The sequence below is a fragment of the Panthera onca genome, chromosome E2 (genome assembly GCF_046562875.1).
Source record: "Panthera onca isolate mPanOnc1 chromosome E2, mPanOnc1 haplotype 2, whole genome shotgun sequence".
NCBI lineage: Eukaryota > Metazoa > Chordata > Mammalia > Carnivora > Felidae > Panthera > Panthera onca.
Genome location: NC_138353.1, coordinates 13,601,803 through 13,617,336, shown reverse-complemented (window position 1 = coordinate 13,617,336; position 15,534 = coordinate 13,601,803). Strand labels below are relative to the sequence as shown.

The following is a 15,534-nucleotide window of genomic DNA, read 5'->3' as shown; positions in this document are numbered from 1 at the left end:
AATGCAAAAAGAGGGGCACCTGGGTGGCTCCGGTTGAGCCTCCAACATCAGCTAGTGAGTTCAAGCCCCGCGTTGAGCCCTGCGTCAGGCTCCGTGCTAACAGATGGATTGGTGGGGCAAGATGAATAGGTAAGCAACAAAGAAAGAATAGTAATGATGAGGGAGCGTAAGGCAAGCTGAGGGTAAAAGGGTAAAGCACAAAGTAACAATACTTCCCTCCCTCTCCCCCCCCCCATGGCCCCCACCCCCGAAAGTGGGATATGTGTGATATTCCTCAAGCTCTCCTGACAGCCAAAGAATAAAGGAAAAGGCAGAAAATAAATGGTGGAATAGATAGAGATCACAGAACCAGAGTATCCAACGGTTTATAAATATCTTCCTAATTCTAAGAAAAAGACAATCTTATCAATAGCCTAATCTCCAGGAACTCCCTACTGTCTTAATGCTTTGCTAGACAGAAAAACAACCTTAGTTTGACAATAGCTAGGCCTCCAGGAACCTGTGAGTCCTCCTTAGCACATGGAAATCCCTTTAAGAAACTTCCTCTTGACTTTCTCTCCTCAGCCCCATAGTATGTAACCAGCCACTCTGCACAACCCCAGTGCAGCTCTTTCTGCCCACGGGTCCTGTCCCGGTGCTTTCATAAAATCATCTTTTTTGCACCAAAGAGGTCTCAAAAATTCTTTCTTGGCCATCAGCTCTGGACCCCCATCACTCCAAAACCCCATCCGTAAAATGTTTTTGGTGGAATCTAGGTGGTGAATATACAGCTGTCTGCTGTATGTTTGAAAGTTTTCATAATAAAATGTTTAATGAAAATGCAAAGCAAACTAGTGCTGCTTATGCCGGAAACCCTTCACCTGCTTCCTTTTGCAGGACAAACTATGCAGATAAGTTTTCTAGGACCCTGCATACCTCCCTGCTGATCTCATCTCCCACATGCAATCTTTGATGCAACAAATATTTATGGAGCACCTCCCGTGCTCCAGGCACTGCTCTAGACACAGGGGATACAGCTTTGAACCAAACAGCATGGACTTGACTTTGGAACGGTCTTCCTCAAGGAGCTCATTCCGGTTCAAACCCTTGAACAACTGGAGATTATCTTAATTTAAGACTTCACTTGCATGTCAATATAAGCTCAGGGAGGGCAGGACCCTTCTCTCTTACTTATAGCTGCATCTCTGGGTCTAGAACAGTCTTGTTTATAGTTAGACCTCAATAGCAATTAGTTGAAAGAATATTAGCTAACATTTATTTGATACTTGTTATACACGCACCTGGACCTCTTTGAAGTTGTTTACACATGAACCTATTAATCCTTAAAACGATCCCCATTTTTCAAGAGTTAACAGAGGCACAGAGTAGCTAGGCTGTGAACTCAAGCACTCTGGCTTCAGATAGCATGTTCCTAACCATTATACGATACCAAGTGAATGAATGATGGAGTCAGTCAATCCTTCTGAATGGCCGGGAATTCAAACCCCAGCTCTGCCACTTGTTAGCTGTGTGGCCTGGGGTCAGCCGTTTTATCTCCCTGGACCTCAGATGTTTTATTGTTAAAGGTCAAGTCCTCCTCCTAGTTCACCGTGAAGATGTAAGAAAGATGCTGGAGGAAATCGGCTCAAAGACGCGCGCACGCACAAGCGAACGCACACCCCGACAGCCTCGAGGAGGGAGGTGGAAGCTGGGGAGGGCGGCCGCGGGTCACCTCTTCAGGCACGGGGTGTGGCCTCCTGGAGACAGCCAAAGTCTCTGGCTCCCGGGCTCCTCCAGTGTGCCCACGCCCTACCTGGGGCCCCAGGCGCTGTCTCCGCCCCCCGAACCTAGGTGACCTGGTAGATACCCGTTCGAGAGCGTGTCCCCACACCCGGCGGCCGCAGGGGTCTCGAAGAAAGAAATCCGGCGGCGGGGAGAGAATCCTGCCTATAGGTAGGGGGAGGGGCTGGCTGCCCCGCCCCTCGCCGCCGGATTTCGACCGCGAGGAGCCGCCCGGCTCCCGCCCCTAGCTGGCCCAGCCGCGTGGAGTGTCTGGGAACCAGGAGAAGGAGCCAACCCGCCGAGATGGAGGCGGCCAGCACCGGGACGCTGCTGCTGGTGCTGCTGCTGCTCTTGGTGCTGACGCTGGCGCTGCCCCGGACCCCGGGCCACCTGCCCCCGGGGCCCATGCCGCTGCCGCTGCTGGGGAACCTCCTGCAGCTCCGGCCCGGGGCGCTGTACTTGGGGCTCTTGCGGGTGAGGGGCGGCGGGGACGCCCTGGTTGGGGCGGGGGTCCGGGGCCAAGAGAGGGAGGGGGCCCCAGGAGAGAGAGAAAGCGGAGTGCCAGGACAGGCCCTTGGGTATCCTAGAGGAGGCAGGCGAAGGGTGCAAGGGCGAAGGGGTTATGGGCGTTCTGGGGTGGGGCAGGGCTCCGGAGCTGAGAAGGGTGGAAGAGGGCGCTGGGGTGAGAGGACCCTGGGGTGCGGGGCCAGGGCTAGGAGGAGCAGAATCCTAGAGAGGATGAGAGCAGGGGAGCAGGATCCAGTGGCAGAGGGGTCCACAGAATCCTGGGAAGGTGCTAGAAGCAGGGGATTAAAGCCAGAGACCGGGAGAGAGCCCTCTAGCAGCAGAGAATCTGATGAAGGGAAGCCTGTCCCAGGGGGAGAGGTAGCTGGGGAGGGGCAGAAAAGAAAAGGGGAGCGGTCGCTGGCGGGAAGGGGAGGTTTGGCTGGAGAGTGCCAGGTATTTGTCTGCAGAGAATAGGGGCGTGGGAGTGCTGTTTGCATGGGACTCAGCTAGGAGGGACCTGGAAGTCTCCAGAACAGCAGGGAAAGAGGGCAAGAAAGAAGGCTGAGACAGTTTCAACCCTTTGCAGGAGAGAGGAAGAGGCCAGAGGTTCCCCATTCAAAAGGAGTCTGGGGGACTCCAGAACATGGGGAGAGGGGTCTTGGGGAAAGATTTGGCAGGTGCCCAGCAGTGTCTGCTCCAAAATCTGAGGGTTTAGCAGTGATTGAAAAGGGTGGCTAGTTTGGGGGTAGGGGAAGAACTGAGCAATCAGGAGAGGTCAGAGTCTCAGCTGCCCATTTTTGCTGTCATATGTCTGAGTTGGGAGGTAGGGGTGGTTCTGGGTTGTCCCCGGGTCTGAACCGGGGTCTCTGTAGGAAATAAGGAGTTGAGGACTCTATGGGGAGGGGGCCTGAGAGCCTGATGCAGAAAGAGAACTGAGTCTCCCAAGGGGGCTATTTCCATCTGGAGAGGAGGGGGTTCCTCCTAGGCGCTTCATCCAGTGATGGGGCTGTGATGGGGACATCTAAACTGAAAGAGGCCATAGCCTTTCCCTCAGCACCTGCCCCTTCTCCTTCCCTACCCCCAGCTAAGTAAGAAGTATGGACCAGTGTTCACCGTGTACCTGGGTCCCTGGCGGCGCGTGGTGGTCCTGGTTGGGCACGAAGCTGTCCAGGAGGCCCTGGGAGGTCAGGCTGAGGAGTTCAGTGGGCGGGGGATGCTGGCAACGCTGGACGGGACTTTCGAAGGCCATGGTGAGTCATGAGCAGGGCTGGAGACCCCTGGCTCCTTCCCTTAGAGCCTGCTACCACTTAACTGGCATGATTTTTTGTGCGTGACTTAGTGTCCCTGAGCCTGTGTTTCCTCATCCATGACATGGGGTGATAATAGCACTTGCTGAGGTCCTGCTGAGGATTGAATGAGCCCTGGGCCAGGGTGTAGCGATGGCATCACTGCTCCAGGTCAAGCCCCCAGGGCTGGGAGAGACCAGGAGAGCTTTCTAGGCACTGGGAATGGGTGGGAACACTTCACGTCATAAAAATTATTCTCTGCTAAGCCTGGAAGTAGGAGCCTGGTGTTGGGCACTATCGGGACACAGCAGTGACCTAGAGCTTGTTAGCCACTGGGGAGAAAGACCCAGGCAGTGACAGGCCAGAGAGGTCAGGCCTAGGATGGGGAAGGCAGAGAAGCCAGGGCCAGGATAGAGGAAGCCCTGGGACTTCTGGGACCTGAAGAGGCACCTGACCCGGCCTGTTTGGTGGGAGATGTCCAGGGAGTCTTGAAAGACGGGTTGTCTGAGCTCAGACTCCTAGGATGAGTGGGAAGGGCATCCCAAGCAGAGACTAGCACGTAGGAAAGCATGGAGGTGAGAGAAGAAGCATCCATTCACTCATTAAATTGACAAATCTCTATCATGCCTGGCCCTATAGTGGGTACTGGGGACACAGAGATGTCCAAGACAGATGTGGCATCCTGTCTTACTGTAGGAGAGGTGGGCTTGTCATGAGACAGGAGGGAGAGAATGGAATTCTGCAACCTGCCTTCAGCTCTGACAGCAGGACACAAGGGAACTATACTGGAAGGGGGAAGGGAGGGAGACCGGGAGGAATCAAGGAAGGCTTCTCAGAGTAGGGGACAATTGCAATGAGACCTGAAGGAGGAATGGAATTAGTTCAGCGAGAATGGAGAGTGAGTGATCCAGACGGGGAGGGGGGGGCAGGGGGGGCAAAGCCTAGAGGGGGGATCCTGACAGCACTGAGGAAGCAAGAGAAGCCCAGTTCAATTGCAGCAGGATGAGTAAGAAAGCTGGAGAAGTGGGTCATGCGGGGCCTGAGTCACACCAGAGCGCTTGGTTTTGGGTTTTTCTGGGAGCTGTAGATGGAAGTAGGGATGGAGTATGGTCAGAGCTAGAAAGATCCTCGGGTTGCTTTGTAGGAGCCCAGGGAGGGGACTCTGCTGGGCTGGAGCTGAGGCCGTGGGAAAGGGAGGGGGGTGGCTGGGAGAGGTTTCCAGGGCTCTGGACAGGGGCCGGGGGCCGGGGAATGGTGGGCTGAAATGAGGAGGAGGAGAGGTGCGGAGGCCAGTTTGGGACACCCAGGAGGCCACTAGGGGCCAGCACTGCACAGGTGAGATGCTGAATTCAGAGAAGGCAAGGTTTTTGTCTAATGCAGACCCTTAGCTGAAGGAGGAAGAGTCGGTTCCATGCTCCTCCCTCCCGCTTCAGTTTCCAGCTTCCAAATGACGTGGGGCAGGGGACCCCATGGTACTCCATAAATGTTGGGAAGGAAGGAGAGATAAAAGGACTCCAGGGGAGGGGGGACGTGAAAAGAGGAATAAAAAGATAAATGCAAGGAAGAAGTCCTCACTCATCCTGGTTCATCACAGAACAGGAGTGGCCGGCTTCTCAGGAGAATGTCACCCTCTGACCCAAGGTTAGGCATTTACTCAGTACTTACAGAGTCCCCTGCCAGTCCCCTGGGCTAGGCTGATAACGGACTCGGGACAGGACCTTCGGAGTCTCCCTTGGGCACGTCACTGGGAGGAAGGGAGCAGTCCTGGGGGTTGGGGGGGAGGGGGCCAGTCCCTCCTTGAGTCCAGCCTTCTGTGCAGGGGTTTTCTTCTCCAATGGGGAGCGATGGAGGCAGCTGAAGAGGTTCACCACACTCGCGCTGCGGGACCTGGGCATGGGGAAGCGAGAAGGCGAGGAGCTGATCCAGGCGGAGGCCCGGTGTCTGGTGGAGGCATTCCAGGGGACAGAAGGTCAGCAGGGTGGGGTGAGCCTGGGGTGCCCTGTGGTGTGCCCGAGGGTGGGGAGGACCTTCCCTCTGGCGCTGGGCTGAGGGCTCTGTTCGCCTCCTGGAGCGCCTCCTCCACCTTCTGTCTCTGTCCTCATGTCTCTCCAGGGGTCTCAGTGCCCCTGGTGCTGCCACATCACTCTTAGTGCTTCTTTTCTTTCTCGATTTTTCTGTTTCTCTCTCCTATAAGTCTGTCTTTCTCTGTCTGTCTCCCTATCCATCTTTCTCATTCAGTCTTTCCCGGTCTCTCTTTCCCTGTCTCTTTCTCCGTCTCTCCCTGTCTCTCTGTCTCTTTCCCCTTCTGTTTCTCCATCTGTCTTTCATCCCCCTGTCTGTCTCTCTCTATGCCTGTCTCCTTCCGGTCGAGTCTGGCCCCCTGTCCGTCACAGCCCTCCTCCCTGCCCCCTCCTCCTCAGGACAGCCATTTGACCCCTCCCTGCTGCTGGCCCAGGCCACCTCCAACATCATCTGCTCCCTTACCTTCGGCCTCCGCTTCCCCTATGAGGATGAGGAGTTCCAGACCGTGGTCCGGGCAGCTGGTGGCGCCGTGCTGGGGATCAGTTCCCCATGGGGCCAGGTACGCGGGTGGGACCCCTCTTCTTCCCCAAAGGTTCCTGCCTACCTTTCCCAGGTAACCCCCAGAGCACCCCTCCATGCTGGTGCAGGGCCAGGCCCCATGGAAATAGCTGTCCTTCTCCCCCGCCCCTCGCAGGCCTACGAGATGTTCTCCCAGCTCCTGCAGCACCTGCCGGGCCCCCACACACAACTCCTTGGTCACTTGAGCATCCTGGCCACCTTTGCCATCCAGCAGGTGCAGCGACACAAGGGGAGCCCGGACACCTCCGGGCCCGCGTGCGACGTTGTGGATGCCTTCCTGCTGAAGATGGCAGAGGTGGGGGAAGGTCAGGGTTGGGGGGCCTCCTGAATGGGGCTGGCGGCCAGGCTGGGGCCCACTCTGGTATAGCTGGAATCTGTCAGGCCTCCCTCTCTCTCTCCCTCTCCCTTTCTCCCTCTCTCTTTCTGACCTTAGCCCCCTGTGCAGGCCCCACCTGTACAGTACCCCACTGTACCCCACCCCAAGACATGTCAAGTAAAATCACTTGATTATGAGACCTTGTGATATCAAATTACAGGAATAAAGTCCACTTCCTTCATTCAATAAGAACAATATATTATTACAAGGAAATTGCAATGAAGGTTAAGCCTATGGAAATAACTACTTTTGAATTATCCAAACTTTGGAATTATGGAAGACATTCAGGGCCACATCCTTGGAATAAATGCGGCCACCCTGTTCATGGAGAGACAGAACATTTTTCTTAACCTCGTACCCCATTTCCTTCTACTTTCATTTTCTAAATGAAACAAAATTTTTGAAATCGTGGTAAAGCACACATAAAATTTACCACCTTAACCATTTTTTTTGGTAAAGATTTTATTTCTAGGAGGCACCTGGGTGGCTCAGTCGGTTAAGCGTCTGACTCTTGATTTCGGCTCAGGTCACGATCTCAAGGTCATGGAATCAAGCCCCACGTCAGGCTCTGTGCTCACAGTGTGGAGCCTGCTTGGGATTCTCTCTCTCCCTGTGCCCCGCGCACTCCCTCTTCCTCCCTCTCTCTCAAAATAAATAAGTAAACATTAAAAAAAAAAAGATTTTATTTTTAAATAATCTCTACATCTAACGTAGGGCTCGAATTTACAACCTCTGGGTCAAGAATCACATGCTCCTCCCACCACGAGCCAGGTGCCCCCTACCTTGACTATTTTTAAGTGTCAAGTCCAGTAGTGTTAATATATCCACATTGTCGTGCAGAAAATCTCCAGAACTTTTTTTTCATCTTATCAAACAGAAACTCTCTACTTGGTTAAGGACTCCCTAGCCCCCTCCCAGCCCCCAGCAACCACCTTTCTCCGTTCTGTCTCTATGAGTTTGCATGTTCTAGGGACCTCATGTAAGTGGTTTGTCCTTTTGCGATTGGCTTATCTCGCTTAGTGTGATATCCTCAAGGTTCATCCATGTTGTAGCCTGTAACAGCATTTCCTTCCTTTTTAAGCCTTTTTAAGGCTGAGTCCTTATTCCACCGCATGGATAGACCACACTGGGCTCATCCATTCATCTGTCAGTGGACACTTGAGCTGCTTCCTCCTTTGGTCTGTTATGAATCACGTTGCTATGAACAAATACCTCTTCAAGATCTTGCTCTCCATTTGTTGGGTTCCCTGCCCAGAAGTGGAAATGCTAGATCATACCATAATTCTATTTTCATTAAAAAGAAATTTTTTAAATGTTTGTTTATTTGGGGGGAGGAGCACAAGAGGGGGAAGGGGAGAGAGAGAAGGAGACACAGAATCCGAAGCAGGCTCCAGGCTCCTAGCTGTCTGCACCAAGTCTGACGCGGGGCTTGAACCTCACCAACTGTGAGATCGTGACCTGAGCCAAAGTTGGGCACTCAACAGACTGAGCCACCCAAGCACCCCTTCCATTTTAATTGCTTAAGGAACCTCATACCATTGCCCATAGCTGCGCCATCTGACGTCCCCACTGAGGGTGACAGGGTTCCGGTTTCTCCACATCCTCACCACGTGCCATTTTCTGTTTGTTTGTTTTTTATAGTGGCCATGCTCTTTCATTTTCAAAAACATTCCAACCAAAGAAAATTAATATCAAGAGTCCACTTCCCAACTTGCCCAAACATTTATACAACCCCCACCCCCCCGACAAAGCTTCAACTTGCTGTGTTGCAGCCCCAGGCGTGGCTGTGCTGGGCCTCTGCTCCCCACAGCCTGAGTTCTCTGAGCCCTTCTGCCTGGTTTCTTCCAGGAAGAGCAAGACCCAAACACAGAATGGACTGACAAGAACTTGTTGATGACAGTCATTTATCTGCTGTTTGCCGGGACAGTCACGGTCAGCACCACGGTCCGCTACGCCCTCTTGCTTCTGCTGAAATACCCTCAGGTCCAAGGTAGGAGCCTTTGGACCAGCCAGCCCTGGGAACGGAAGTGAGGGCTCAAGAGGAAGAATGTTCAGGAGAACGAGCTGGAGCCTGGTGGCGAGAATGAACCCAGCATTGGGGGTGTCTGACGAGCGAGAACTTGGGGGCGGTGGGGGCTGCAGATTGATGTGTGAAGCGTAGTGAAATGAGAGGTGAGGCAGGGGGCCTTGTATGCCTGATCCTGAGCAATGGGGAACCACAGAAGGATGCTGAGCAGAGGAGGGCAGGGTTCAATTAGCCTTTTACAAAAAATCTTTCCGGGTGAAAGAAGATGCCGGGAGCCCAGGGAAGAGGATGGGATAGGGACCTGGGCAGGAGAGGACAGGCCTGGGCCAAGCTGTGGGGGGAGAAGAGGGGCTGGGTGAGCAGGTAGAGAATGACACGGGAGGCCCAGGGGATTTTGGGACCAGAGGGCCATGGAGGCACCCTGAGATGGGGACAGAAGGAATGAGGAGCTGTTTCAGGGGAGATGCTGAGGCCAGTTTAGGACAAGTGTAAGGGACCTGGGGCCACCTGGGGGGAGGCATCCACGAGGCCACAAGACATCCGGGTCAGGACTTAACAGGATCCTTGATCTCAGGGTCCTGAGTTCAAGTAGCATGTTGGGCATAGAGTTCACTTAAAAAGGGGAAGGGAGGGGCGCCTGGGTGGCTCAGTCGATTAAACAACCAACTCTTGGTCTCAGGTCAGGTCTTGATCTCAGGGTAGTGAGTTTGAGGCCCATGTTGGGTGTAGAAATTACTTAAAACAAAAACTAAGGTCATTAGGGCACAAGCAAGAAGCGAAAGATGACTGGCTGAGAGGCAGAGCTGGGGGGTGTGAGCTCTGGGAAAGCCCAGCATTTTGGAGTCAGGCAGCTGCATCAAATGCCCTCAAGCCAGTGGGGTGGGGTGACCTGGAAGGTGGCCTCAGCAGAATGGAGTCCGCTTGACTTTAGCAATCTGGGCCTCAGTTTTCTCATCTGGGAAATGCGGATGGATAATGGTATCCCACCTCGCAGCATTGCTGTGGGAATTGAGAGGAGAGACCCTGTGCTCAGCACATAGGTCTTGGGGACTCTGGCTCAGTGCGATCTGGGAACCTCCTCCCTGCCCACCAGCCTCACCCCAACCACCGCCACTTTGAGAAGATGGGGCTTCCAAGGGTAGGATGGCGGGGCCCCACCCCACCTCTGACTCCAGCCTTCCTCTTCCTCGGTGCAGAGCGTGTCCGGGAGGAGCTGACCCGGGAGCTGGGGGCTGGCCGGGCGCCAGGCCTGGGGGACCGAGCCCGCCTCCCCTACACGGACGCAGTTTTGCATGAGGCGCAACGGCTGCTGGCTCTGGTGCCCATGGGAATGCCCCACGCCCTCACGAGGACCACCTGCTTCCGAGGGTACACCCTTCCCCAGGTGGGCGCCTGCACCCAGTGGTCGTCTCGGCCTCAGGCCTGAGTCTGTTGCTGTCTGTGTCTCTGACTTTTTCTGATTATTGGTCTCTCTCTGACATCCCTTTCTTGGTGTCCCTCTCTCCTTCCCTGTCCTGTTTGTTTCTTTCTGGGTGCATTTCTCTTGCCCTTGCCTCTGTCTCTGGGCCTCAGCTCCCTATCTGTCCAACGGATATCCTAATTCTACCTCCTTCCAGGGTGGCTGGGACAATCACAAGCCAGAGGTGACAGGGAAGCAATTTAGGAACTGCTGTAAACCCCCACCATCAAACCCCTCCCTCCCTTCTTCCCCACGCCCCGCCCAACTCCTGCCCTCCATTAGAGAGCAACTCGGAGCCAGCACCACCAGGGGGCGATGTCCGCCCGGGAACCCCAGGTGCCGTCGTCCCGCAAGCTGCTGCCTCCTCTTAGAATCAAACCCATAGTAGTTACGATCTGTTTTTTCTCTGGGACCTTGGGCAAATCACTTCACCCTCTGAACCACTCTCCACCCCTCTTCTACATCGGGAACAAAATAATATTAATTTGAGATCTTAAGGAACCTGCAAGACAATGCTTGCAAAACACCAACTCCGCTCTTGGTGCAGGGTGTCGGGGGTTCCCCAGGGGTTCGCCGTTCGGCCTGCACTGCTAGTGCAGTGACTGTCGCAACTCTTGATAGTGATTATGTAAACAACAGGCATCAGTGATTAAGGACTTGCTCTCACCAGGTATCGTTCTAAATGCTTCACAAATATATTACCTTACTTAATCTTCATCCTTCAGAGCAACCCTACACTATTATGTCCGTTTTACAGATGAGGAAACTGGCCTTTAAAGATGAGAAGACTTGCTGGGATCACCCAGCCTACAATGGTAAAGGCAGGATTTACACTCAGGGCCTGTGCTTTAACCACAGTTACCTGCTTCTCTTATTTTAATAGCCATAGCATGAACCTGTGTTTTTTGGAGCCCCCCTCCACTGCACAGCCTTGGGAACGCTGTAACTGATCTCGACCGCCACTGGGAGGGGGCGGGGGAGGAGCGGGAGCTGGGCGGAGGGGAGTCGTCAGGGACAGCCCTCACCTACCCAGCCTTGGTTTTACCCCTGGAAGAGCACTGTGGGAAAGAGCTGGACTCTGGCCAGGTAGCTTAGGACAGCCACAGATGAATCACAACATACCCTCAAAGTTGAAAGACAAAATTAAAAAATAACAAACTCTGCTGTCACCGAATGGTGCCTTGGGCAAGTTGCTTAAGTTCTTTGGGCCTCTGTTTTCCCATCTTGAAAATGGGAGTCATGTCAGAAATACTTCCCAGCCTTGTGAAAAAGCTTTAGCGGATTCAAGTGTATGTTTGTGGATGTGAGACCGAGCAAGATACACATACATGTTACATAAGAGAGAATATATCAAAAATGCTTAATTGGGGTGCCTGGGTGGCTCAGTCGGTTACGCGTCCAACTTTGGCTCAGGTCATGATCTCGCTGTCAGTGGATTCGAGCCCTGCGTCGGGCTCTGTGCTGACAGCTCGGAGCCTGGAGCCTGCTTCGGATCCTGTGTCTCCCTCTCTCTCTGTCCTTCCCACGCTTGCATTCTGTGTGTGTGTGTGTGTGTCTCTCTCTCTCTCTCTCTCAAAAATAAACAAACGTTAAAAAAAATTTTTTTTAATGCTTAACAAAGTACCTGGCCCATAACAAGCCCTTGAAACACGTTGATGCCATTGTGTTTTGTGAACTGGAGTCCCTGACACTCCGGACTCTTGTGCTCTGCCCTCCTGTCTGGGTGGGGAGGGATATTTGTAACTTTGTTATTATTCCCCTTCAGGGCACCGAGGTCTTCCCCCTCCTCGGCTCTGTCCTGCATGATCCTGAGGTCTTCGAAAAGCCAGAGGAATTCAATCCAGAACGATTTCTAGATGCGGACGGACGGTTCCAGAAGCAGGAGGCATTCTTGCCCTTCTCCTTAGGTACTTGCTGGGCCTGTCCCTGCTCACGTCCCTGCTCACCTGCCCATCCTCCCCACACCTGTGGGTGAGGAGGGCCGGCCCAGCTCTGTCTCCCTGTTCCCTGCAGGGAAGCGCGTCTGCCTCGGAGAGGGCCTGGCTCGGGCAGAACTGTTCCTCCTCTTTACCGCCATCCTGCAGGCCTTCTCCCTGGAGAGCCCGTGCCCGCCAGGGACCCTGAGCCTCCAGCCAGCCGTCAGCGGCCTTTTCAACATCCCCCCAGCCTTCCAGCTACAAGTCCGGCCCCACTGACCTCCACCCATCCTGTGGCCCCGATGACGGAGGGAGCCATGGGAGATGGTGGCCTTCTCATGGGGGTGGGCGTGAACACACTTGTGTCTCCAGAACCGCAAGTCCACACCACAGGCAGCCACGTCCACACACCTGGAGCTGTTTTCTAGGGTCGGTCGCAGATACTCAGCCTACACGTCCACAGGGCCACGCTCACTCAGCCCACGCAGCTGCCGAGACACGCAACCCCCCCCCCCCCACTTCACACGGCCACGGAAAGGTCCACGAGTCAACTCTGCCACACAGGCTTTCTGTAGTCACAGATTTAGTGCATCTGGAGTCACGACCATGTGCCCAGATAACACACCATCTCGTACACAACACAACTCCCCTTGATGTGCAACCCGCATGTGGGAGTTTGGCTCCTACCTTAACAAGCCACAGAAACAGCCTCTATGTTCAGGGCCCACACACCCTCTTCGCCCATCCAACTTACCAATGCTGCCAGTTCTGGGAGCCTGCTGCAGAGGGGAACGTGCCCCTTCCTGGGTCATGTCCCCACACAGAGAGACCGGCCCTGTCTTCAGCCCCAGCATACCCTCTCTCTCGCAGCCACACTGCAATCCAGGCACATGGCCATCGCTGTCCGCATGCCCCCGACCTCTGAACCACACAGCCAGCCCACACATGACACCATCCCATTTCCAACTATCTTCTCACTGAGACACGCCATTCCCGGGGAACACAGCCCTGGCCTCCTCCAGACCTTCAGCCCTCAAGGATACCCCTTTCCAAGCCCCTTGATGCTCAGATTCTCCCAAATATAAATATATCCCCGAGTGTGCAGTTGTGCGCACAGGCCTGGGAACCAAGGAAACTTGGGACACACTGGACCCTCTGATCAGAGCCCCCCCCCCACTCTCTTGTTTATGTAACCATGTTAAAAGCCTCCCCTGCCTGTCCCTCCACACATACACACTGACCCACCTCCCCTCCCCACGCCCCAGTTAGACCCGGTGAAAGGGGCTCGATGACCCAGTTGGGGCCAGATTCCAACTCCCGGTGTCAGGGAAGAGGCCAGTTCTGACGTCCTTGTGACTTGAAGGTCCCCATTTTGCAATAAAAGTTGATGTCTGGCCCCTGTCAGGGCCTGGTGTGCCTGTGACAGTGTCTGTCATTGTGAGTAAGGGGTGGGAATGGGGGGTCCGCCCCTCCCTCGAGGCTGGGCGGGGAGCTAAAAAACATGGCCCCCGCCCACCCTGGCTGTTGACATCAGTACACCAGATGTGGAGGGGGGAGGGGGGGCCTGTCCTGGGCCTCGCTTCCGGTGAAGCTGATGTGGGGAGGGGGGTGCGGGCAGGGAGAAAGTAACAGGTTGAACTGCAAGCCTGGGGTGGGGCGGGGGGCCCAGCCAGGGAGAGCCTACAGGTGAAGTTCCAGATCCCGGCCCTGGGAACTTTCCCAGTCTGAAAGCTGCCTGCCTGAACAGCATTCCCGACCCAGCTTTGCCTCTTCCACAGGCTCTTTTCCTCCTGCCTTCCCGTCACAAGGAAGGGAAGTTTTCAAACACAAAAATAGAGAGAATGGTGTAATGAACCCCTGTGCCCATCACCTGGCCTCATTGATAACCATCAACTTTCTGCTAGTTTTTTTTTTTTTTTATTTGCCCATCACCTGGCCTCGTTGATAACCATCAACTTTCTGCTAGTTTTCTTTTCTTTCTTTTTTTAGTTTATTTATTTATTGTTTGAGGGAGAGAGAGCACACATGAGTAGGGTAGGGGCAGAGAGGGGGAGGGAGAGAATCCCAAGCAGGCCCCCCACTGTCAGCGCAGAGCCGGATGTGGGGCTTGAACTCAGGGACCATTAGATCATGACCTGAGCCGAAATCAAGAGTCAGACGCTTAACCGACTGAGCCACCCAGGTGTCCTAGTTTTATTTCTGCTATCACTCGGTTACAACTAAGATTTTATTTTTATTTCTTTTTTTTTTTTTTTTTAAGTTTTTTTTTTTTTTTTTTTTTAACGTTTATTTATTTTTGAGACAGAGAGAGACAGAGCATGAACGGGGGAGGATCAGAGAGAGAGGGAGACACAGAATCTGAAACAGGCTCCAGGCTCTGAGCTGTCAGCACAGAGCCCGACACAGGGCTTGAACTCACGGACTGTGAGATCATGACCTGAGCCAAAGTCGGACGCTCAACCGACGGAGCCACCCAGTCGCCCCTCAGTTTTACTGTTTTAAAGTCCCAACAGGGGTGCCTGAGTGGCTCCGTCAGTCAAGGATCCTACTTTTGATTTAGGCTCAGGTCCTAGTCCCATGGTTCAAGGGATCCAGCCCCAAACTGGGCTCTGCGCGGACAGCATGGAGCCTGCTTGGGATTCTCTCTCTTCCTCTCTCTCTCTCTCAACATAAATAAAAAGAAATTAAAAAAAAAAAGTCCCAAAAAACACCCATTTCACCCCTTCTCACAATTACCAATTCTGTGGTCTCCACATTCACCTTTCCCTGATGGCCTCCTAAGGGTCCTTTATAGTTCAGTTTGTTCAAACAAGGATCCCATTTGAACATCTCTGGTCTTTGAGATCTATAGCCACCCCTCAACATGTGTACATCTGCTTGTTTTTTAAAGAAACTTAGGTCACTTGCCGTGTGCAAGGTTTCACATCCTGGATTTGACTGAAAACACCTTTGTGGGGGCACTCGAGATGTCTTTCTACTCCAGGAATTTCCTGTAAGATGGGAATTCGGCCATATTTGGGCTCATTCTGGCAAGAGCTCCCCACTGGAGGTGCTGGGGCCCTTCCTGGTACATCATGTCGCAGTAATCCATGGCCCCATGTACCGCGGCCAGGTCCTGATCTCTCTCTTAAGAAGTTTCCTATCAACCTTTCACTTATTGGTCTTAGAGCGATCCTTTTTTTTTTTTTTTTTGTAAGTTTATTTATTTTTGAGACAGAGAGCAAACATGAGTGGGGGAAGGGCAGAGAGTGAGGAGAATCCCAAGGGGCACAGAGATCAAACCAGGGGCACCTGGGTGGCTCAGTCGGTTGACCTTCTGACTTTGGTTCAGGTCATGATCTCACAGTTTGGGAGTTCGAGCCCCGCATCAGGCTGGCTGCTGTCAGCACAGAGCCCACCTTGGATCTTCTGTCCCCCTCCTCTGCCCCTTCCCCGCTGGTGCTCTCTCTCTCTCTCTCTCTCTCAAAATAAATAAACGTTAAAAAATAATAATAAAAGAACCAAAAAGATCAAACCAGGTCCCTCTCTGCTCAAAGCCCACCCCCCAGCCCCCCAGTGGAGAACTCTTCTGTGCTGTTGGTGGGAATACACATTGGGATCGC

General features: G+C 53.7%; 1 protein-coding gene across 1 annotated transcript; it reads left to right on the top strand.

Annotated features, from left to right (window-relative positions):
- The first annotated feature begins 1,799 nt into the window (after positions 1-1,799).
- On the top strand, positions 1,800-13,355 carry CYP2S1 (cytochrome P450 family 2 subfamily S member 1). The gene is given in 10 exon segments (XM_060651183.3): positions 1,800-2,235; positions 3,353-3,518; positions 5,374-5,523; positions 5,975-6,135; positions 6,271-6,450; positions 8,380-8,521; positions 9,754-9,941; positions 11,782-11,923; positions 12,030-12,202; positions 12,204-13,355. Coding segments are annotated over 10 exon segments (2,127 nt in total). The 5' UTR covers positions 1,800-2,064; the 3' UTR covers positions 12,858-13,355.
- Positions 13,356-15,534: the final 2,179 nt, after the last annotated feature.